The sequence below is a fragment of the Cottoperca gobio genome, chromosome 4 (genome assembly GCF_900634415.1).
Source record: "Cottoperca gobio chromosome 4, fCotGob3.1, whole genome shotgun sequence".
NCBI classification, from domain to species: domain Eukaryota; kingdom Metazoa; phylum Chordata; class Actinopteri; order Perciformes; family Bovichtidae; genus Cottoperca; species Cottoperca gobio.
In genome coordinates, this window is record NC_041358.1 from 15,557,739 (window position 1) to 15,582,644 (window position 24,906).

At 38.8% G+C, this 24,906-nt stretch overlaps 3 protein-coding genes across 3 annotated transcripts in view; 1 reads left to right on the forward strand and 2 right to left on the reverse strand.

Annotated features, from left to right (window-relative positions):
* Window positions 1-2,583, reverse strand: part of LOC115006792 (E3 ubiquitin-protein ligase rnf213-alpha-like) — a 37,554-nt gene extending 34,971 nt beyond the window's left edge. The window contains exons 1-2 of the mRNA XM_029429295.1: window positions 2,427-2,583; window positions 1,994-2,167 (exon numbers count right to left, since the gene is read on the reverse strand). Of these exons, the coding sequence (XP_029285155.1) occupies window positions 1,994-2,167; window positions 2,427-2,550 (298 nt within the window). The 5' untranslated portion in view covers window positions 2,551-2,583. The remainder of the gene's footprint in view (window positions 1-1,993; window positions 2,168-2,426) is intronic.
* A 4,749-nt stretch (window positions 2,584-7,332) lies between these two features.
* On the reverse strand, window positions 7,333-10,075 carry LOC115006959 (serine-rich adhesin for platelets-like). The gene is made up of 5 exons (XM_029429591.1): window positions 10,058-10,075; window positions 8,566-9,306; window positions 7,883-8,035; window positions 7,627-7,776; window positions 7,333-7,401 (listed from the first exon to the last, which is right to left on the reverse strand). Exons 1-4 carry the CDS (start codon window positions 10,073-10,075, stop codon window positions 7,762-7,764), a joined length of 927 nt encoding a protein of 308 aa, XP_029285451.1. The 3' UTR covers window positions 7,333-7,401; window positions 7,627-7,761.
* Window positions 10,076-21,952: 11,877 nt separating this feature from the next.
* On the forward strand, window positions 21,953-24,034 carry LOC115007521 (transcription factor jun-D-like). The gene has a single exon (XM_029430434.1). It carries the CDS (start codon window positions 22,128-22,130, stop codon window positions 22,947-22,949), a length of 822 nt encoding a protein of 273 aa, XP_029286294.1. The 5' UTR covers window positions 21,953-22,127; the 3' UTR covers window positions 22,950-24,034.
* Window positions 24,035-24,906: the final 872 nt, after the last annotated feature.

Here is a 24,906-nt window from a genome sequence, read left to right on the forward strand (position 1 = left end):
CGCCTCGTCAACATTGCGTGGTAGTCTGGGACAGTGCCTAGGGGTTGGCAGACCGGGGTGGTGGTTCCCCTATTTAAAAAGGGGAACCAGAGAGTGTGTACCTCGGGGTCTTGTTCACGAGTGAGGGGACAATGGAGCGAGAGATTGGCCGGAGAATCGGAGCAGCGGGGGCGGTATTACAGTCACTTTACCACACCGTTGTGACGAAAAGAGAGCTGAGCCAGAAGGCAAAGCTCTCAATATACCGGTCGATCTTCGTTCCTACCCTCACCTATGGTCATGAAGGCTGGGTCATGACCGAAAGAACGAGATCACGGGTACAAGTGGCCGAAATGGGTTTTCTCAGACGGGTGGCTGGCGTCTCCCTTAGAGATAGGGTGAGAAGCTCAGCCATCCGTGAGAGACTCGGAGTAGAGCCGCTGCTCCTTTACGTTGAAAGGAGCCAGTTGAGGTGGTTCGGGCATCTAGTAAGGATGCCACCTGGGCGCCTCCCTAGGGAGATGTTCCAGGCACGTCCAGCTGGGAGGAGACCCCGGGGAAGACCCAGGACTCGGTGAAGAGATTATATCTCCTCACTGGCCTGGGAACGCCTCAGGATCCCCCAGTCGGAGCTGGAGGATGTGGCCCGGAGAAGGGAAGATTGGGGTTCCTTACTGGAGCTGCTGCCCCCGCGACCCGATCCCGGATAAGCGGTAGACGATGGATGGATGGATGATGTGGAGCTAATTTAAATGTATTTATAGATCTTATATATTACTTTAAATACTGTTGGGTAGATTGCGAATTTCCCCCTGTGGACTAATAAATCCGTATTGATATAATGATATCATTATTTATTTATTAATAATATTTTGTATTGTTAAAGCTTAGGTAGGTAACAAGAGTAAACTAGATTTTTTAAATCATCTAACTGAAAAACCCAGCCCAATGTTGCTAACTCTATTCCAAAGAAAGTAACTACGTATATGCCATTTCTGTGACAAAGATGCTCACTCAGCCCCTCAACCAAATTACAACAAAGCGCATTTCCCCACTTACTCTACAATTCACGTGAATGACCTGGTTGACAATAAAAACGGCGAGTTTGCAGGTAGGTATAAAGGATCAATTAACTTAAATACAAAATATCCAAACCCCCACACTAAAGAGTATCTAGTCATGCAGATAGCCTGTTTATTCAGATTTGAATATATCCTCGGCAGAGACCTCTGCTGCCCCTGCAATACAGTGTCTCAATTGTGGAGATCTAAAAACATCAAATAAGAAAGAAACATGGAAAAATGCAGATTGAATTATTAAATACCACTAAGAGTAATGGGGAAAATGTGATTTCTTATAATTTGGGTGAACCGTGTTTTAGATAAAGACACATTGTCATTAGCACTTACATTCTAGTACTGCTTAAATACAACTGGAAAAGACTGAATTTATTTGATATTTTTTTATACATTTAATAGAGTTAATTTAGATGTGGCTCCCCTTCCTATGTCACATGCAGGATCATGAGAATATACTGCCTATATCTGAGTATCTCCACCAATGGCTTGAGAACTACCTTCTCGAAGGTGTGGTATATCTTAAGCCAATCAGAGCAGACTGGGTTTTTCAGGAGGGGGACTTAAAGCTTAAAGACACAGATGCTAAAGAGGAGCATTTCAGGCAGCTGATTGCAGGTATATTCAGACAGACAGAATGAAAAAATTACATGTTTTTTGAACATTAAAGCATAAATATGTTCTAGTAGAAACCAAAAATACAATGTGAAGAGAATTATTGAACCGGATGAAAATTAACATAATGTCCCCTTTAAGTATATCAACATTTCAGGATAAATGTGTTCTGAAAGTTGAAATTCCAATACAACTTTAGCTCAAAGGGGTGTATAGATGCAAAATCGAGAGAAAGAAGAAGTAAAAACAAAAAGGAGAAGAACGAGAAGTCAAAGATCTTTGAGGAGAAAGAGCAGCTAAAATATACAGATATTCCAACTCACCTATCTTCAGCAAGTCAACAAATTCATGTTCTTTCTGGAGGATTTGGTTTAAAGTTTTCATTTGGATCTCTCCACTGAGGAACTTCTTTGACACAGATTTGAATGCTGAACTTGCCAAAGTCATCCTTATTTGCACATCATCTGACAATTTGTTGATCAGTCCTCCTCTTACACCTGTAAAACAAGCAGTTGATCACTGTAAGACCAAAACAATCCGCATACAGCCGGCTAGCCTTCACTTTCCTTCTTAAGGCATTACGACACACACACACACACACACACACACACACACACACACACACACACACACACACACACACACACACACACACACACACACACACACACACACAGTAACCATACGCTAGATAATAGTTAAAAGCAGCAATTCAAGTAATTCTCTTCACATTGAACGTTATATTTAAGTATTTACCTGTCATTTGAAAAACAGTTTTGGCCATGGGATAATTAACAAGGTACTCAAATATCAAGTCCTCGCCTTCGATGTAATCTCCATTTGCATCTGTGGGCCATGTCTTCAGCACAACAACAGACATCAGCTTCCCAAACTTTGTGATATCATGTTTCTCAAATAGAGCTGAAATAGCCTCTGCCAGATTTATCCTGAAAAGGAAAGATTACAGGAACAATTAAAGGATTTAGTACTGCAAATGAAATTGATTGTCCTTTCATGTTTTGTTAAGAACATGCACATCCAGTATTTGTCATGCGGGTGTGTTGGAGGAAACCTTACAATCTTGAAGATTAATGCTTTAATGGCGAGACAAATGCACGAGAATCTTTATGGTGAAGACCATATCTTTTTCTTTTCTAGTGTCTTGAGAGTCATTTATTACAGGTAATCATAATTGCAGCCTTGTAATAGCATTATGAGCTGTTAAAGAATTGTTATAACACAATAAAATAGTTTACACTCTTCTTCACTGCTTCATAGGAGGAGTTACAATTGTTTATGAATAAGCACAAAAAAGATGTCCTTAAAAACTTACATTTACGTTAAATGATATAACAAAGCATTGGTTAATTAATACCTTTATCAACAATTATCAAAATCATACCTGACAAATAGTCGCAACTGACTCCAATGCACATTTCTCCATTGCGCTGCACAACAATGGACTGGTCTTGTTTAGTTCTTCCATCACTTTAGAGTATATTCCAATTTGATCCACTGGGTGTTCCTAGACACAAGCAAACTTGTTCAGTTTTGTTTCTCACATGCACGTAAATCTGCATGTAAAGCATGTAAATATTCGACTCCAAGACATGCTAAGTATGTAAACACAAACACATATCCAGTCTTACTCGTTTTAGTTTTCCTACAAAATCCTCCATGAAGGTGGCTCTCCAGAATGAAGTGTGTTCCTTATGACTGAAGGACAGTGAGAGTAACTTGTCCCATACCTAAGAGAGACCGAAAGAGACTTTTTAATAGGTCAGGCACATCACAAGTACTATAGACATCAAATGCCTATCGCACTGGAATAAAACTATTTGAATGTAAAACCATAACAGAGAACAACTCATAATTGGGCTGGGCGATATAGGTAATTTCTCTTAAAATAATATCTTGATAACAATAACAACACCTCTCAGATCAGAATTATCATCATATCACCCAGCCCTCACATAAACATTATCTCATATTTCTGCTTACCTTCATTTCAGAGGGTACAGAAAACTGTGTACGAGTCCATTCATTTAGCAGTTTGTATCTGAAGGTATTTCTCCGCCACTCCTTCATTGTTTCTAATGTCTCCCCGATTGACTCTTCATGAATTCGCTCTCTTGCCTGGAACAGCAGTTAGAAGTTATTACAGATTTCTTTGTTTTGAAATTATAAATAAAAAAACTCTGCTTGCATTTAAGCATAAAAAACTTAGCTAGGGTATAGTTTCAGCTTTGCTGTGTATCTTGCTTTTATGAGTAACAACAAAATAAGGCTTTTTGAAAACATGAGGAACACAAGTGTAGATACAAGTCACAGAACTGGTCAAATGTTTGGCTGCTGTAAACTGCTCCAGGTATTTCAAGGCTTGAGTATGGCTTGGTATGGAGACATAAAAGTTTGGTGTGTCCGACAGACTGACAGGTGAGTCTCACCTTGGAATCGGTGTGGTCGTACGCCTTGGCAATCACACAGACCAGATCAAGAAAGGCAATAGGAACATTACAACATTCTGGTTCTGTTGTGTGACGGCAGACAGAACCAAGAAGCCTTACTGCAGTTTTCAGGCAACACTCTCCGTATTTGTCATCAAAACTATGGGAAAATAATATTTAGATTATTGTTGTGTATGCATAAAGGTTGCTGTAACTCATAGGCATTGCTGCACATATACTGTATCACACTGACAGGTACAGATTTTTGTTTTACCTTTTTTGACAATGACTTTCTCTGTCGATGAGATGATATGCCAGATCTTTCAAAGCCTGTCACCAAAATAACAGAACACACATAATTTGAAGACATAGCAATCGGTAGCTTTTATATAACCCTACAATAACTGAAAAATAATTGTTGGCCACTTTTTTGGTCCTAAATTTCCTTCGGGATCAATAAAGTATACACATATACACATATATATATATATATATATATATATATATATATATATATATATATATATATATATATATATATATATATATATATATATATATATATATATAATTAAAGTCATTTTAAGGACACATACCTTGAAATGGGTTATTCCAGATTTGATACTGAACTGTAGGTAATGAAGAATGTCTAGAAGTTCCACTTGCACACTGGACATGAAGCTTGTGAGATCATCCACACGCAGCAGAGACATCCAAGAGCGCACAAGAAGACGATCAATGTCCATCAGGTATGCATGTTCTTTCATGATCCGGATAGCACTCCTAATTTAAAGTCAGAGTTGATTATGTTGACCATGTGGGCGAGTTAATAATACTACGATACAATCTTAACCTCTGGTTTGGAAGTTTTGGCTATTAAAAGTAAAAACAATATAACAGCTCTTAATGTTATTTGGGGGACACTAATATTCAAAATAGTTTTTGGTGCGCTTCTGTTAAAAGGTCCTTCTGGATTTTTCAAAAGATTCGGTACATAATCTTGAATCTTTGCAGGAGAAAAACACTTACATACCCTTCATGATTGTCCTTGTTGAAATGTGTTCCTTTGCTACTCCTCAAGCCTGTCCAGTCAAGCTGTGGATTCAAGACGGGTGGAACTGGCTCGAATGGCTTGCTTTCTCCTCTCAGGAGGTGAACCAGAGGAATGACCAAGACCCACTTTTCAATATGGTGTTGTCTAGCATTGCTGCAAAGCGTCTCAACAGCATCTGCAACACTATACCAGTGGAGAAGTCAGTGTTTAATTTCATTATATTTACATATATTCTTTCTTGTTTCCTTTTCTAATATTTATTTCGGAATTATAATGTTTTTGTCATTATGATGATATATGGTATTGGTAACTATTGTTATTGTATGGCAACTTAAATCACACAGAAGTTACCTCTTTCTATCGGCTATAGGGCTTGCAAATTCTCTCCAGAAAGAGGAGAAATGGTGCGGTGGCATCGCAGGCAGGCAAAGAAGATTGCAAAGATTAGATAGTTGATCCGTCATGTCGTCTCTCAGATACTTGTTGTAAAGGAGCAAACTAACAACTCCTGTGTGCAGAGATGGGAGGGATTTTGTTGTTTCTTTCTGCTTTCTGGACTTGTGATTGATGTGTTCCTCCAGAACAAGTTTGAGCAGGATGTTCACCTGTTAAAAGTAAAGAAAGAAGCTAACAAGTCTAATACTTACATTCTGATGGTACTTCTTGTTCAAATCAATACAATTTGTGTCAGTTTTAAGGATACTATGTTCTTTTCTAGAATAAAACCCTTGAGATTTACCTGTTCAATACCGTATGGTAATTCCCACTGCCTTTCCCTGTCAAGATGAAGTACAGGTTGGCTGTATGTATAAAAGAACTGCTGTAGCAGTAAAAAGAAGTTGTCCACATTTGGTTCATTCCAAGTTGTAAGAAGGTCAAAAATGATATTCAGCATCTCCCTGCCAGCCAGGTCTCTGCCTTTCACTAAAATGTCTTTGGTTGAAGAATTCCAGGGCCAGAAACCCTTCTTCACCACGGGACGGATCATATCATCATACTGGTGCCACTCCCCTTAAAAGTCCAACAGAACAGAATTATTAGGGTAATTTATGTGCCACTTTGTATGCTTCTCTTTTGATGATTTTTCCTTAATTGAGTTTGTTGCACCATTAACAACCAAACACATTTGAACTCTCCTATCAGTCCTCTTCCAAGAGAACTGTGTGCATATCTAGATATTGATTAACAAATGGACAGCAGGCTTTAAAATAGTATGACAAACCATATGTAGAAATGGAGCATTTGCATTGCAGAGTACTAAAGTCACTTGCATCAGCTTCTTCGTTCATATTTAATGATGTTACTAGCTTGGCAACCAGCTGACTAGTAACATCCAATCATATCTACACAGATATACATGGCAGCCTTTATAACCTGACACTATTCACTGCTGATACTTTCACAAGAGTGCTGTTTGTTACTAAAGGTCCCTGCTCCACCCCTCCACTGGCTTAATGTGATGAACTATTGGTATTGTTGATTTGTCTAAGATCTAACGTTAATGTACATGTGTGTTTGTTAAGGAGGGATTGTTTCGCCCCACAGGATTCTCATTGCTGCTCAGATCCTTTGAGACCTCCCTCAACAGAACAGAGACTTTTAAACAAAACAAACAGTATAACAAGAAATGGTTAATTTCTTGACACACGATTTTACTGAAACAAATTTCGTATACACAAAAATATCAAAATTCTGTAAAATAAAATACAAACAATAAATATTAGCAGACTAAAACAACTAGCCCCCTTTCTAGCTTTCTAGCTTTGCACCACCAGCGTCTTACTGTTTTCTGGTGGACAATCTATGCAAGACACTGTTTAATTACCTCAAATATAGCTTTTGAGACATTTCTTCACTGCACTTTCTTGTTAATTATTGGTCAAAATGTATGCCAATACCAATATCTGTACATTAAACTGCTAATGGCCAATATCTGCCCAGTGATTTATTAGTTAGGCTCTAGGCTGTAAACATGAATATAAGTTGCTGTTGAGCCTCAGTGTAGAGAAGTGAATCTAAATTACCTTCATGTGTTAAAAGATCCTCTTTGATTCTCAGGCACCTGTTGACATATTCATTTCCATCTTTCTGGTGGATCGTCTCAAACGTGTCCTTGTAGTCCTTTTGACTGCGCTTACAAATGAAGTATTTGTAGGGTATGCTCTTATGAATGATGTTCTTGGGAATCATAACTCGTCCTTCAACAAGATATCTCTTTTCCCCTAGAGACCTGTGAAACAAAGGAATTATTATTAGTGATGGCAAAGATGTGACTAACACAATATTTCAAAAACAAACAATCCACTCAATAGTCACTATGCTGCTAGGTGGCAAAGAAAAGTAAATGTAACTTTAAAAAACAAAACAAAAAATCACATTCTGATTTTATATTTTCCATTTTGGGGAATTGACAAAATAATTGTTCTGGTATAATTGTGAAGAACATGTTTCATACCTAGAGAAGGACATTTTCAGGCCAGGTTTATCCCAACCTCCATACAATTTTTCAGACCTTAAGAAAATCTCATCCTTTGCTGGATCCAAATTAAAATCTTTGGACGTGACAGCATGGAAGTACACAGACGTACATTCACTGCTTGGTAACCTAAAAAAGAATAAATCAAGAACATAAAAGTTCATTTCATATTCTCTTTATAAACCAATAATACAATATCAAAAAATTGTAGCAGATAGCGTATCCCAAAACGTACGTTTGTGATGTCACTAGAAGACCCGCCTTCTCCTCCCTCTGACTGAGAGGGGCCGGAGGGCGTTGACTTGGAGACATCTCTGTTGTCTGACTGCTGTTTCTGTCCCTCTGCCAGGCTTGTGTTTGTTTTCTCATTTGATTTGGTGTCAACAGCCTGTGAGAAAGATAAAGGTTTGAAGAATAAACAATGCCCTGATCAGATAATCAAGATATAACAATATTATTGTGCAATATGTACAGCAAAAAGATCAAGTTCCTGATCCTATACAGTAAGAATATGATTGCCAGACATTAAGAATCACTGGTGTAATATAAACTTGTTCTACTTGTTAGTTCTCACATTTTCATGTGAAACTCAAATGTAATGGACTTCACTATTAAAGGTTCAATGTGTAAGATATGGCAGAAATTAAACTTAAACCATTTAAACAATGAACCAACATTATCAACAAATAAATAAAAATACTACCCACTTTAAAGCTGGACATGGTTGGTAAATAGACGGTTAATTAATACTACTTAGATAATAACCAAGCCCCATGGTTTTAAAACTGATGAAAATCATAACACAATTGTTGTATTTTCATAAGTATTATGTCTATCTATAAGTATATCTTAAAGTATTTCTATAGTAAATGAAGAAAATGATTGTGGGTTAAAACTCTTCTTTTGACTGATAAATACCGCAGTGCTTTGGGCAGTTTCCTTCCTTACTGAAGGTGGATCAGCAGAACACTCAGTTGTTTTTGTTTTTGGGTCATCTGAGTAAAGACATCTCTCATCTCCGGCTGCTTCGTCTTCTTTACTCTCAGCTTGTTTAGCAAATGTATGCTGTTCAGTGTTGGTGTGATTTTCATTATCATCTGGTCTCACAGAGAGATTGTGTGTCTCATGAGAGATTGGGTTATCTTTATCTTGTTCAGAGACAGACTTTGTCACTGAATTACATTCTTGAGGTGTTTCCGCTGCAGTGGAGCCAGTTTCTTTAGTTGATGTTGACGCAGAGCAAGACAATGCCTTACAATTAATATCACTTGGCTTGTCAACAGGAATTTGCACTGCTTCAGGATTGTCGTCCGTACTAATATCTGATGAGGTGACTGTTTGTTGCTCTGCCAGTTTAACGCTGGCATGTGTAGAGGAGGGCAGTGTCGTGGTAACAGACAGGTTTGATCCAGTGGCCGCCTCACTGCGTGGTTGAGAGTCGCTTTCAGGAGCTGTAGCAGAAGGCCTCTCTTCCTCCTTACAAGTCTCTATAACTTGTGTCTTCTTTGTGGTGACTTCTTCGGTAACTGGGAGTGTCTGGTTGGGGGATGAGGGCGTGGCTCCTTTTTCCAGCGTGGCTTGACTGGCAGTGTTATCTGATGGGTCCTGTGGTGTAGCCCCATCTTTGTCTGGCTCCGTGTCATCACTAGCCAGCTGCCCCTGAAAAGAGATTACGTATTTAGCTTAGCAGATATCACTTTCAGATTCATAAGGTGGGTAAGAGGTAGTTTCTCTGGTGACATAAGTTACCTCATTAGTGATAAATGTGTCAAAGAACACAAGTTAATAAAAGGGAAAACATTCATGTCAGGAAAGAACATGTCAAAAATATGAATATAAATATCAAAGGAGAGGCGTTAATTAAACTGTGGCAGTGGGGTGGGGTTAGGGCGCCGGCTGCTGGGGAGAGACAGGAGTGTCCCAGCTGGAGGCCAGACAGCTGAACGGAATCAGGTAATCAGTCACATAATAAATGCATGGTGATGGCCTGGTTCTGTTCTCTTGCAGTAGGCTGGGTTCTAGAGGAGACGGAGACGCTTCTTCAGCCACGAAGCAGCGCAGTCTAGGAGAGCAGCGGACAGCAGAGCGACGGACAGGAGAGCGACGGATAGCAGAGCGACGGACAGGAGAGCGACCTGTCAGCTGTGCCTGTGATAGCCGCTTACCTGTGTGCGAATAAAGCTGTGTGTGTGACACTATACTCTCTCTCTGTCATCCCTGTAAAGGACTGTGGACAAGAGGCTCCACATAAACTATATGTTTATCACTGAGATTGCAGCTGGTGGCGGTGTTGCAACATGTTCCTGCCATAGCAGAAACCTGTTCCTGGTTTATGAGCTTGTTTAATTAAGGCATCTAGGATAATGTTGGTGTAAACTAGCAGACAGAGGAAGTAAAGGTTGTTTGTGACCGTGAAAGGACATTGCATGGACTCTTTTTCTATTTTGAGTTCTTTTTGAAAGTTTACCCTTTTCACCTTGATATGGGCAGTGTTTTCTTGTTCTTCTTTAACATCTTTTGGAACCTGGTCTCGATCCTCCTTTTGGTTCTTCTCCTGAGCAGTGACTGAGGTTTGATGTGCTGACGTGGCCACATCTGGTTAACAATTGACAAATTAGTATGATAACTAATCCCACTAAATCTCTCAGATTTAGTCTTTTATTGTAACAGGACAATAAACTACAAACTTCAGCTTTAAGGCAAGGCAAACTTTCAGCTACCATATAGATAAGTCATACTTTATTAAAATCGATGTAAAGCAAAATCAATATTGTCATTTGCCATGAAAAACAACTCGGCCTGAAGAATTGTTTTATGGTTGCACATGAGAACTGCCTTTTTATGATTCAGTCAAGACAAAAAAAATCAAACCTGTGATATCATTATAAGAAGTGACTTAACATATACAGTGTATTGGTAAGTAATAAACTCAATAGATGGATGTGTGGATGTCCACAAAAAATATGCAATTAACAACAATCCTGCATGAATTTCTATTTCACCCATTAACCAGAAGTAACTGGAAAACTTACCTTCGGTCCTATTATGAGTCAAGACACATATCTTTAAGCCACATCCAGGACAGAATTTATATGAACTTTCCACTTCCCTTCCACATTCAGGGCAGAACATGATGAACCTGTTCAGAAAGACAACATTCACGGCAAGAATCATGTGAAACATTTTGATATAGTTGTTGAGCATCAGAAGCATAAATCATGCTTCTTTCAGAAAAGTCTTTTACACATTGAATCAAATCATTTCCAAAAATAAAAGTACGTTAATTAATAAGAGTACGTTTGGAGACCAATGTAACAGGTTGCTATAACTTAATGGTAATTTAGCCCAATATAAAACTACTAGCCAACATAACTAACTCTCGTCTCACGTCCTTCTTCCTGTTTTATCATTGAACTCCAACAAAGAAACTGAGAAACACTCTTAAAATTAAAAAGGAAGTATACAGTAAACAAATAATTAATAAAGAACATAAATTAAAACGAATTCTATTGTAATACAACGAGAAATTTAAAAATAAATAAAGCTGTCAGTATGACTAACCTCAGAGTAACTATTAATTAACTCCGTCAACTCCGTCTGGCCGTAACACAGACACAGTACTTATATATTCTAATCACCATCATTTAATGGATTATTGTTAAACTGAAAAGAAACAGAAAACCTACCTTGCTTTCTCCTCTTCCTTGCATGGTTGAAACTAAAAACTAAACATCTGAGCTCATAACTGGCGCTTTATAGATGCAAGCATTTACTTTTACTTTCATTTACTCTAAAGAGGTGTGGCTGCTTTGAATTTTCTGCCACACAATTTTCGAGAATCCAAAGTGATATCTTTAGCTTGTTTTGTCCGACTAAATGTATATTTCATTTACTCTCATATATGACAAAATAAAGCAGCACATATTTACATCTGAGAAGCTGGAACTAGGGAATAGTCTTACGTCGCTATTCCTATAACACTTATTAGAACTGCACCAAGTTACTACTCTCACTCTTACTCTCACAAAATAAATCTCGAAATAAAAGTGCTCCAAACTAAGTCCAAATTACAATTCATTGCAGTATATCCCACTGTATCTAACATGTTTTACTCTCCATTAAGAAAACACGTGCAACATATCCATATAACAACACACCTGCTGTTATTTACAAAACCTCCACATCGATTGAACTTCCATTACTCCACTCTATTTTTATAAAGCAAACAGTTGTTTGCTACTATATTATTGGTCTGAATGTTGTATATAGAACCCAATCAATTATATTTCATCAATTCTAATAAGATTGGGTCGTTATACACATATAATTATAACAATAGAAGAATGGAAATTATTGTGATGAAAACATGTCAAGAGGTGGTAATTGTACTTAAACTGAAGCCAAAGTACAACGCCCTCTTCTTTAAATTGTTTCTCACCTATGACATGAGGTGGCCCCCTAACGTGTGACCAAACACAACTGAACCATAGATCTTGGTGGGACACATGTATGATTATGTCATGGCTGCTGCTGATCCATACACCTACCTCAATCCTCTCCAGTTTAAGAAATGACTGCAACGCCATTTCCATGCATTCAATCCGCCCTCTGTTCAGACCCTGCTATTCTCCAACTGTCCAGCAGCTGTCACTAGAGAGCTTTCCTGCCTCATCCATCACCAAAAGCTGTGCCCTATTCCACCAAGCGCAGCCCAGTATCTGCCCCCAGTCACTACCTTTCCTTTGCCAGTTTGTCTCTTACCAGTGGGCCAATCAATTCTCTGCCTTGTCTGCCCATCTTAGCCCCAATGCGTTGTCTGCTTTTAGGTTCCACCTTTGTGTACAGATTGTGAAGCTTAGTTGTTTCATTTAACCATTAAGTTCTGAATCCATGTTGTTATTGCATCCAGCTGTGCAGTGGAGCGTCAAATCAAATCAAATAATAATGGATGGACACACTTTCCATGGGGACACTGTCTACACTGGACATCAGCCATCTTTTTCACTCATCCGTCTGATAGAACTACTTTCAAGACACCATGAAAAGGCCTCTGTACTTAAAGCTACCCTGTGAAGTTTTTGACCACTTAAACAGTTAAACAGTTCTGTGGCACCGTGCTTTGATCAGCAGGTCCCCGTATTCTTTGCATCTCATGCCCCTCGACCAGCTTTTGCTACAAAAGGCACCGTCCACAAGGAGTAAATGTTGACTGGAAGCGTTGAACCATTTATAGAATGTTGATCTAACTTACCATTTCTGTAAATACTGGATTCATATTTACAATACCAGAGTGCAGGATGACATTCTCACTTTATGCCAACAATTATAAGATGAAACAACCTTCATTTCTTTAAAAAACTATTTTGTATATGTACAATTAACATACAGTTAATGTAGGAAGAACAATTTGTAACATTCATAATTCTATAAAATAAAACAAAACAGGAAGGGTTGTAAAAAGTGACTGCAGAGGAAACTGCAGTGAAGAAGACTACAGGGCAGAACAACCTTTGAAATGTATTTAAATTCAGAACTAAGGCTTTGCCAAAGCAGAATTGCCAAAAGGTCTATTTTAATGGCACTGGAATGGAACAGTGGGATGCATTGAGGTCATGTGGGGGGAATGAGAGGATATTTTCCTCCCAAAATACATGCATGCATAATATCCAAGATGGCCTATGTGACTGAGAAAAATAACAGTTTTCCCTTTGCCTCTGAAGTCAGTGCCCAAGGAGCGTGGTAAATCATATCATCTCATTGCTAGGCTGAATTGTTGACCGTGCTAACAGGCTTTGGCTGTGTGCGTGTGTGTGTATATGTGTGTGTGTGTGTGTGTGTGTGTGTGTGTGTGTGTGTGTGTGTGTGTGTGTGTGTTTGTGTGTTGAGGGTGTGGGGGCTAATCTCAGTTCTGGGCTATTGAGTCCTCCTCCTCTTCTTTACCACCCACACATCTCTTCCCCACACAGACGCAAACCACTCCAGTTGCCAGCCAATCACCACCTCTCTCCCTTTCTATTCCCTTTACCTGCGTCACTCTGCATGTGTTGCCATGGAGATCACTGATGCTCCCCCCACACTTTGTCTCTCTACCTCTTCCAGTATAAGGATGAAGCCGACTTGAGGCTGATGATGCAGGCAGGCTGCACACGTCATCACTTCCCTCGGGAAGAAAGACTATTTTTACCACTGGGCACAAAGTATACCAAGCTGCCCAACATATTTATGGCACCGCATCTAATCCCAGCCTGCCTGGAAAAACATCTCTCCCCACGCTCTGCATCTCTCTCTCCCTCTCCATTCATCTAACAGAGATAGTGTTCCTTCAAAGGCATATTTGTATCCCTTGAATTGAGATAACAGCACTTGCGAAGGTTTTGAAATATCTTGTTTTAGTATCTGCTCTGTATTATCTGTGATACTGTATTCATCCCCAAAGCTAGATTCCACACACATATACATACCCTCAGAGGTCGGAGCACTAGCCCCACAGCTAGTAGAGATTCAGTGTTTTGTTTGAGGGAACTTCAGCTGAGCAGTTGCCAAATTGTTAGTCAAGCTTTTGTGAAAAGATGGTAAAGTTATCTGGATTTTCATTGTACAAAATAAGGTTCCTATGCTTGATAGTGATAGAATCTGTTCCCAATTATCTGCAGAGCTTCTGGACAGGTGTCATATTTCTAGCTCACAGTCCCTGTCCCAAGCCCCTGCTCACTGTGCTGTGGCACATGTACTCTCCTCTTACCCACACGTTCACACAATCCTTGCCAGATTGTCAAAGTTGCCATGTGCTTCTGCCCTTCTTTAAGTCCTGTTGTCAGCTTCCTGAAACATTGGATTCCATAAATTGTCACCTCTCTGAAACTCTGCCTTTGGACTTTGAATGGCTTTGCCCTCCCCTGATTAGATTTGTTTGCCTGTTGGAACTGACTTCCCTGTTTTGGTTGCCTGCCTCATGATTTGACGATGATCCCTTAATTAAATCACTGAACTGATCCTGTTTGCCTGCTTTTGTTTCCTTCCCTGATTGCCTGTATTCACCCCTGTGACAACCATGGATGTATAAAGATAACTGGATACGGCGTTGGAGGCGGGGCCCTGTTCATTTCTATGAAAGTTGCTCAGTGACCTTCGAGTATTAAATTACCTAAATTTGGCGATCTTCCACATCTATTGGGCCCATTAAGGATTTGGCAAGTAGCGAATTTTACAACTTTTAAGACCTAATGATTTAAATAAGGGCTATTTGACTGTTTGTACTGGGAAGTTGATTTACCTCAAAATAATTATATGCTAATTTATTGACATAATTTCCCCAATGTCAGTCAATGCGAAAATTAATTTTTTGTGTCCAATGGCATCATGTGACACAGAAGTTGTAATTTCACAGTTTGGCCACTACAGAAATTGGCTTCAAAGCCTGACGCTCTTCCTGGGGGCTTGGTGACAACAGGAAGCATACTGTAGCCTACTTACAATTACAGACAGCTGCTGCTTTTCATGGCAGAAAATACATATAATACTCATATATAACAGTGACTGTGTGCTTCTGCTTGCCTGTCTAATGGACTCTGACCTAAGTATTAACAGTCATGTAAAAACAACAACACAATCAGCCTCAAATCATCTTAAACAAAGTCAGTGGACTTATGATAAAGAAAGAACAATTGATTCATGCTTTTATCTTCAGCTAAATTGATTAGTGCATTGGACAGGACTTCCTAAAAAAAGACCATCAGGCACCTGCAACCTATTTTAAATTTCAGCTGCAAAAGTTCTCACCAAAACCACATCACCCCAGTTCTGAAATCTCTAACCTAACGTTACCTACCTGTGCTGCTGCAAATTCTGTTTGTATGTCTTTGTGGTAACACTTAGCCATTAAAAAAACAGACAATAAGCTTTGTGGAAATAAAATGGCATGAGAAAATTACAAAATCTTTCCACAAAATGTAATTTACATTTTTCTGTTTCATAGTCTGCTTGGAAAATGGAAACCTCCATTTGAGGTTTTTATCAAACACATTGCTTAACACTTCTTTCACTACACAACATTAAATTAAATCTTATTGATTCTGTGGCATTATTAGATTGTTATAGCTGCAAAATAATAACAATAAATACATAAATATAAAAAGATTATAATCATTTTATGTTAGTGAAAAACAAATAAATACAAAACACATCAAGAAATAAGCAAGAAGAAGAGTATAGCACTGTATACACTCTCAGAAAAAAATAATCACAACAGAATTTTACAGTTTGGTACAGTGTACCAAATTAATTTACCTGGTTATACTGGAATATCTTAGTGTGAAGATTGTAAATATGGAGTAACATTAGGGTGTGATCATGTTCCAGTTGTTCCATGTGTAAGATGTTCCATAAAAAAATATGAATCAAATATTATGCTTTTGTCTGTTTTTGTACAACAGGTTATGTTTTACCATGAAAAGGTGTAGGCCCAGTGAGGTTTTGTGGTTACATGTGTGAAACTCTTAGTGTGTGTGGGCACATGTGTGTTTTGTACAAAGCAACAATACGCACACCCACACATTAGCACACACACACGTACACACACACACACACACACACACACACACACACACACACACACACACACACACACACACACACACACACACACACCCACACACCTAATTCATAGGATTCCTACGTCCTCTATGTGTGTGGAACTTCCTACACTTTAAAACTACGTCATCAGGCCCAGTGGAGCAGGTTAGTGGGACAAATGTCTACCTATACTTATTATTTACTTTATTTACTACTGACATTATAGTACTGAACAAGAAGTAAAAGTAATTATCTCAAAGTATTCATTAGATGAACAAAATCCTAAAAATATGTTTAACCAAAATCCCATTCTTGTCCCTTTAAAGAGATAAGGAGTTACAAAATGTTCATGCTATGAGGACGTAACATGCCCCTCCCTCCACTGTAGGCCTACCTGTTGAACCACAAAATCATTTTTACATTTAACATTTGAGGTATTTCATGTTGCTTTATTTTCTTAAGATGTTTCCAACAGCCATACTTAAAGTTGGGGGCAAAAGCCGTCGGTCAAAGAGAGACCTAAATGGACAGGACTTTTAATCTGTCCTGAAAGGCATTCATAGTGTTGAAATTATTTTTAAACATGAAGAGTAACAAAACAAGTTGTGTAAAGAATGAAAATGGAAAGCTTGAGTGAGAAAAAATCAAATCCTGCTGAGTTTTTATTTTGTGAAGTGTACGTGAATGTCAGATCGACAGTTTCGGAAAGTTACAAAAGGTTTCAGACTTTGACATGTGTGTGGGGGGAGGGCACGTTTGTTGTAGCATGTTGATGCCTTTAAGGCTTAATCTTGTTCTAAATAATACATATAATAACTAACACAGCTGCATATACCGTAGATAAATATATTCCTATAAACCCAGAATGATCATGTATGAAACATAAATACTGTAAAAGGAAATCTATAAGATTTTATTTGCCATGTGTTTTATTTTTCCCACACAAAGTCACATATCTGTCATTCAGGCCATGTGTCATTGTTGGCCTGACATGTATCTACTGTAGAGAATGCTGTGTAAGCTTATAGCCTACAGTGTCTTATGACATCCATGCTCGCTTGCCAAACCAGTTGCCAGTGAAACAACATACCACTTTCACTTTATGTGTTGGGCTTTGTGAGCTTACAGTAGATTCCCAAGAAGTGTATAGAAATACATGTGAATGTATGCTTTAAAGTTTCTGTCTGACAGAAGAAGAAGGATGTACATTTCTGATAATACCTTCAACCACATGTTGCTCAATACAGTATACAACGTTCCTGATCTCTTTTACGCTCTGGCACAGCGTTAGTTGAACTGTTCAACAGATGCCATGCATTCCTGACAGCTCATCACCCTCTGCCTTGACTTGCAGAAATAATCAACAGTCACTGGAGGCATGAATTTACTACTCAGCTCACGTTGACTCGTGTCTTAAGAATTTAGAGCATTTAGCTGTCATATAACAAGATATTGTTCGTGTAAAAGGACTCGTGTAAACCAACCCTTCAGAACTACACTGAACACAAATATAAATGCAGCACTTTAGTTATTGCTCCCATTTTTCACGAGTTGAAATAAAATATCTAATATTATTTTTCTCTCAAACTTTATTTTTATTTTTAAATATAATTTTAACTAAAATCCATGTTAGTGAGTACTTCTCCTTTCCTAGAGATAATCCATCCGGCTGACAGGTGCGGTATATCAAGATTCTGATAAAACAGCACGATTATCACACATGAACAATAAAAGGCCACTTTAAAATCTGCAGTTTTAGATTGAGGGGTGGGGCACGATTCATCTGCAAAAGAGAACACTTTGCTTAGGCCAAGACCCTGCTAAGGGCAAAACGAGCATGCAGATGAGCTTTCTGACAGTTTGTGCAGAAATTCTTTGGTTGTAAAAAAAAAGCAACTGTTGTCAGGGTGGCTGGTCTCGATGATTTTGCAGGTGTAGAAGTCCGCATGTGGAGGTCCTGAGCTTTTGATCTGAAGGGGAGCATATCCCAGGGTCTTATGTTCCCCTGGCTCAAAATACTCTTAATATGACACATTAAGGAAAACCTTTAAAAAGGTTTATGTTCTCAGCAATGTTTTTCCCTATAGGTCAAATATGCAATATGTTGAAATCAACCGCAGCTTATAAGCTACTAATGTTATACTCTTCACTACGTATGGGCAAGACCCTTTTCTTCACATTATACATTTATATCTCCACAGTGGCTAAACAGATTTGTACATTCAATTCACTGGCCAACCGCTCTGGTGGACATTCCTGTAGTCAGCATGCCAATTGCACGCTCCCTCCAAACTTGCGACATCTGTGGTATTGTGTAATAAAACTGACAATTTTAGAGTTGAGTTTTTATTGTGACAGCCCAAGCCACACCTGTGTAATAATTATGGTGTTTAATCAGCATCTTGATGGATGGATTATCTTCGCAAAAAAGAAGTGCTTACTCACATGGATTTAAACACATTTGTGAATAGAATTTGAGAAAAATAAGTCCTTTGTGTGCACGGAGAAAAGTATTAGATCTTTTATTTCTCATAAAACTCGTGAAAATGGCGTTGCGTTTATATTTTTGTTCAGTGTAGATCTGAAGGGTTGGTTACTGACATAACTTGAACCACATACTGCTTTGCAGTTCGGAAATCATTTAAAAGAAACAAAAGTCTTAGATCTTTTATTTCATATTTATATTGCAAAAACAAAAGTGTTGCATTTATATTTTGGTTCAGTGTAGATCTGGAGTTTATCTGTTCTTGTGACTTGGCTCTATGGCACTGTCTGTTGTCAACACTTCTCTGCACCTATGCAAAACAAAATGTTGCTGTGAGTTTGATAAAGATAAAGATCCATGACTGAAAGATATTGTATCTAATAAACTCAGTGCTGACAATGTGCAGGAATTCCACTTTTTGTCATACACCTGCAACTGCATTAACAACAATAACATAACTCTACAATAATGTAACCTTTAAAGGGATAGTCCAACCAAAATCAAGTTTTTGAGTATCAAACTCTCACTTCCTGTATATGGTTGAAAAGTACCCGTAAAAGTATGTTGTTTTCTTTTTCATGTACAAAAGCAGCTGTATTATGTTGGTTTCTAATTCTGATTGATCAGCCAAGATTATTTCACTGTTAAACATCTACTTACACATTTCCCTGATACTGACAACAAACTGTACTGGTGTGTTATAAATTAAAGGGAAATGAAAGAATGTCGTGTGTGTGTGTGTGTGTGTGTGTGTGTGTGTGTGTGTGTGTGTGTGTGTGTGTGTGTGTGAGTTACATCCTATTCTCGCTATCGCATGCCCTTTTTTTTCTTGACTGCAGGCTCAGCACCCCCTCTCTCTCTACACTGATACTCAGCTTTTAGACAAAAATATCTCTCCTCTGTTGGCTTACTTCCCCTCACCTCCATTTCCGCCACAGTGTTGAGAGATCTGACATCACAGGGCTCATCATGTGATCCACCCACTCAAAACTTTGCAGTGATGAATGGGGCCTACCTATGACGCACATACCTCCTCTGTGTAACCCTTTACAAGCCAGGGCAGTGTTTGGAAGTGAAGCTACATGATAGCTGGCCCAATCTGTGTATTTGTGGACCTCAAACAAAAACAACATCACATGAAAGTGGAGGAAACCAAACACAGACTTCATATTAAAAGAACAATGCAATGAACAATGTTCAGTTGATTTATGTTTTATAATAATACCTGATTAAAAATTGCAACAATATCTCTAAAATACATTTACTGTGGCTCTAAGTGTGTCTGTAGTACACAGTAGGGATAGTGTATAAAGGTATGATAAGACTAGAGGAGTTTGAAAACGTAATAAGATTAGTAACTGAAATAAAAGTAGGCTCTTGAATGTGGCTTCATAGTCTGGAAAATACTGACCAACGTTCGACAAACAGTGCTCACAAAACTTGCACTGAAGATTTCCTCCTCATTCATTTCACTTTTAAATAAATCCACTTGTAACAAGCAGGGAAAATATTTAAACTCTTCTTTAACTCTTCTAGTTAATCGGGACATTACATGTTAAAAAGGGAAATGAAATCACTAATTCTAATTAAAGATGCAGATTTAATTTATCACTAAAATTGGAAACTCTACGATGGAAAATGGAAACTCTTGAGTGGAAACTGAAATTATCATGTGACTTTTTCATGGGATGGGTGTGTTGGGTGCGTGAGTTTAGATCCAACTTTAAAAACAACTTGAAACTGTGAACTGACCAGAGCAAGTGTTGAAATCAGTTTCACATTCAACTTCTCCAAATTGTCCAGGAATACAACAACTGTCTTGGGTGAGGGCATAAAGCAGAAGTAAGAGACATCTGTTTATCACCAGAGTTATGAAAACTGATATTTCCATTTTATCCTGCAGTTCAGTAATTATCATTCTTACAATAAATATTTAAAACAAAAGATAAAATGGTGAAAACATGTATCCTATTGATTAACATTCCACACTGAAAATGTTTTTAGTTTATTTCTCCTCTCCATGGCAACAGAACAGGTACCAAAGATCATCTATTCAGAAAATGAATAACTCAGCAGTCAAAAAAAATCTTAACACAAGAGTCTATTTACAATTTCTTCTCAGAGCTTGAAACCACATCTCATGGTCTTCCTCAGCAGATCCTCAGTTGTTATGGAGAAATATAACTAGCCTACACCTATAACTAAAACCAAGCATGATTGATATAATCCTGTATTCTCTGTTAAGCATCACAGTGTTGTCTGTCAGTGACTTTAACATATTGAGTCATAATAAACCGTATATTACTGTTTACTTAAGGTAATCATTAAATGTGAAAAAATGTCCTACATTGTTTATCCCCATGCCAAATATAGGTCATGTAGTTGATGTGTTTTGTGGAAAACCCCACAAAGAACATCTCTCAGCATGTGGTTTAAAGGAATTTTAAGCTCCTTTCTATAGAAAATCTACATTTGCAATAAAGGAAAAACCCAAGACCTTTGAAATAATGTTGGATGGCCATTCATGGACTTCCTGAAAAAGAACGCCATGGATTCCCCAAAACTCTATTTGTTTTAAAGCCCCTACACACCCATAGTACCAGCTCAGCCCCACTTCAACCTGAGCAGAGGTCTACAAAGGTGAAATGAGTGAAAAACCTGACTCAAGAAACCAGAAACCAGAAACTTAAGTAATGTGTATAATATATTTGAGATACGCAATAACAGGTACTGATTGAAAACGTTGTTGTTTTTATTCACCAAAATGCAATTTCACCTCTGGTTGATAAAGAGACTCTACAATGGAGTCCAAAAAGATCTGTGTTGTGTTGTTTTTAGTGTTTTAACAGTTAGAAATAGCAAAAAGACTCATGGAAACTGCAGTTTATAACCCAACATGTATAGGCTATATGCCAACATGTACGTACATAAATAGAAATGAACTTCCATTTAGCTTTAATATGAATGGACATAGCATAAACGCATTAATATTGCTCAAAGAACCACTGTCAAGGCTTATAACAATGATGTAGGCTATTAGGAGTAATATAGTTGAAATAGTAGTGCCTGCCTCCTGTTTCTATGTCTGTAGAAGAGTGAGACTTCCTCCCTGTCTCCTCCTCTCTGCTCGGTTCATCCCATTATTTAAATAAAAGTATGGAAAACGTAATTTCTGCCCAATGCGGGCGCGCGCTGTTGTGACATAATGGAACTTGCCAGCCTAGAAAAGCTCGAGGCTGTGCGCGCGGGCGTGCAGTACACGCAGATCCTGCTCGAGAATAGAAGACTGACTGACAACGGTCATTACAGACATATTAATTAAACAGATCATTTACACCACTGTTTATTCCTGTGAGGGTATGGGTAAGGCCTCGTTGTGAGGGAGAGCCGATCAGTACGACTCGTCGTTTTATCCACGGACATAATGATGAAGAAGGATATTAATTTGAGCCTGGTGGTGGAGGCAGACCTCAAACCGCATCTCCGCGACGCCGAGAGCCTCCTCAGCTCCCCGGACATGGGGCTGCTCAAACTGGCCTCCCCGGAGCTGGAGAGGCTAATCATCCAATCCAACGGAATGGTCACCACGACACCGACAAGCTCCCAGTTCCTCTACCCGAAGACGGTCACAGACGAGCAGGAGTTCGCTGAGGGCTTCGTGAAGGCGTTGGAGGATTTACACAAGCAGAACCAACTGAACGGAGTCGGCCAGACGAACAGCAGCCTGGATCTGGCCGCTAACATTACCCCGGTCACCATCCAGCCGGATCTACCGGTGTATACCAACTTGAACAGTTACGGTAGTGGGCTATTGGAAACCACTGTCAACTACTCCACGGACACGGTCCCCTTCCCGCCTCCCCCGTCGCAACATTTGGGGTCAGCCCCGCTGCAGACGGAGCTGTCTCGGGTCCAGCAGCTGAAGGAGGAGCCTCAAACGGTCCCTGACGTCCAGAGCTTCGGGGAGAGCCCGCCGCTGTCTCCCATCGACATTGACTCACAGGATCACATGAAAGCCGAGAGGAAGAGGCTCAGGAACCGGATTGCTGCCTCCAAGTGTCGGATGCGCAAACTGGAGAGGATCTCCAGGCTAGAGGACAAGGTCAAATCGCTGAAAAGCCACAACACTGATCTGGCTTCGACGGCCAGCCTGCTAAGGGATCAGGTGGCCCAGTTGAAACAGAAAGTCCTCACCCATGTCAACAGCGGCTGCCAGCTGCTGCCACACGAAGTTCAAGTACACTAGTCCGAGAGACAGACCTGCAGTGGGGCTACTGACCAGCATATAAGCTTCATGGACTTTTGTTAATGTTGGTTTTTCTGTATGTAGCGTAGTCCAGATGTGCGTCCGTTCCTAGTGGAATGAATGCCAGGCCACCGAGGCCAACTTGTACATTAGGAATCAGCTCTGTAAATGGTTTTGAGGATCGGCAAACATGTGAACAATACATGGTAGAACACAATTCAAGATAATGGGTGATGAGACTCTTATTAGGATTATTTAAATATGTTTTTATTCGTGAAGGATCCACATTGCTCCACAGTCGCCTCCGCTCAATGGAGAGCACGAATCAGCATAATCGTGTTTTTTTAAAATAAATAATCGCTAATTGGTTTATTGGATTTAAGCCGAAATGAAGAACGTTTGCCTTTTAATATGTTAGACGTATTAAATCATGTTCTACCTCGTATTTATGTTTACTGGTGAACAAGGCAGCATTAAACTGCAGTTTTTTTTCAATGGCCATGGTCTTTCCTGATGAGAGAAAGATCCACTTATGGGGGCTATGTGCTCAACTCTAACGACAGAAGGCACATAATTAACAAATAAATTCCTATAAAAAATGTACAGACTGGCTGTGCCTATATACAGTTTTAAAGATGGACCAAACTGATTTACAACATTTATACAGTAATATTAATATAATATTTATGATACAGATATCCTTAATATGTGAGGAATTGGCTGTAAGAAAAGAAATGCACATACACTCACATTTGACATGTCAAAGATAATCTACATATAGACTTTTTATTTCTGTAGGGAACAATTTGCATGTTGTTTACAAACTCGAATGTTTCCCACAGCTGGGTGTCAAAGGGTGCAATATATCAGTGTTTATAATCGTTACTCTTTACAAACACATGTATTTATGTATTTTTTACTCTGTGTCTCTATTTCATTGTGTTCTTGTTTTAATGTGAAGATTGAAGAGCCGTAATCTTTGTGTTGCACTGACTGTTGCTGTAGCCTACAGCTGTTTGGCTGTATGCCGCTGTGTTCTGAATTAAATGCTGCTCGGCAATAAACACTGTTTCCTCTCATATTAACATGCATGTTGTGAAAATCAGAGGTCTAAGTCAGTGTGTGCAACAGTAAACCAGCTGTTGCAGGTGCATGGCTGGTACAGGCCTTCAGGTGCTGCTTCATAGAAGTCTGTGAAATTCAAGACTTATTATCATACATTTTAAGACTGTGTTCAGTTTCATAAAGGTCTTCAACTGAGTTGACTGAAGAATCAGAATTTATATTATGTTACAGTTTACGAAATAATATAAAGGCAGAAGAAAAATCTATATTGTGGTTTATATTGCAGTGCCAACACAGAATGTAGATAACTGACAACTAAAAGTCAATACAGTATCATTATAAGAATAGGGATTATTTTTCCTGGATCACACATTATTTTGATTAGGAGCACATTTATAGTTGCTCCTGTGATGGAGACTGAATAAGTGAAGTCAGTGTTGTGTAATAACAGGAGTGTGGAAGTGTGTGTCTCGAAATCTGCATCACATCCTCTCTCAGGTGTCTTTCTCCCTCTGCTGGTTAATTGAGAAGTTGCAAATGATGTTGCTGCACTAATGGTTGAAATTACATTTTGTCTGACCACAGTTAAAGAAAATTAGAACAGCAAAACTTGCTAAATGTAATTTTTACAATGCTATTTTCGAGTAGTGTAAGGTATGGTTTCTGGGAGCACATTTGATACAGTAGACTATATCCCATCGCTTTCCCACTAAAGGTGTAATTCACCCTGCCTTAAATAATACGTATTACTGTACAATATATACAGTGCATATTATTTTGACTTTAGTTTCTAATTATGGTCTGAATAGAATTGTTTTTATCCTATTAAAACGTAATACCCAAAAGCATTATTGAGCCCTAGTGGGGTAATGGAGTCCTTCCTCATAGACAA

Excerpts from the sequence above, each read along its gene's own strand:
- LOC115006959 (XM_029429591.1), bottom strand. Across the intron at positions 8,036-8,565 it reads AAACTGCCCAAAGCACTGCG|GCTGTTGACACCAAATCAAA; the intron begins GTATTTATCAGT and ends TCTTTCTCACAG.
- LOC115007521 (XM_029430434.1), top strand. The coding sequence starts at position 22,128 with ATGATGAAGAAGGATATTAATTTGAGCCTGGTGGTGGAGGCAGACCTC.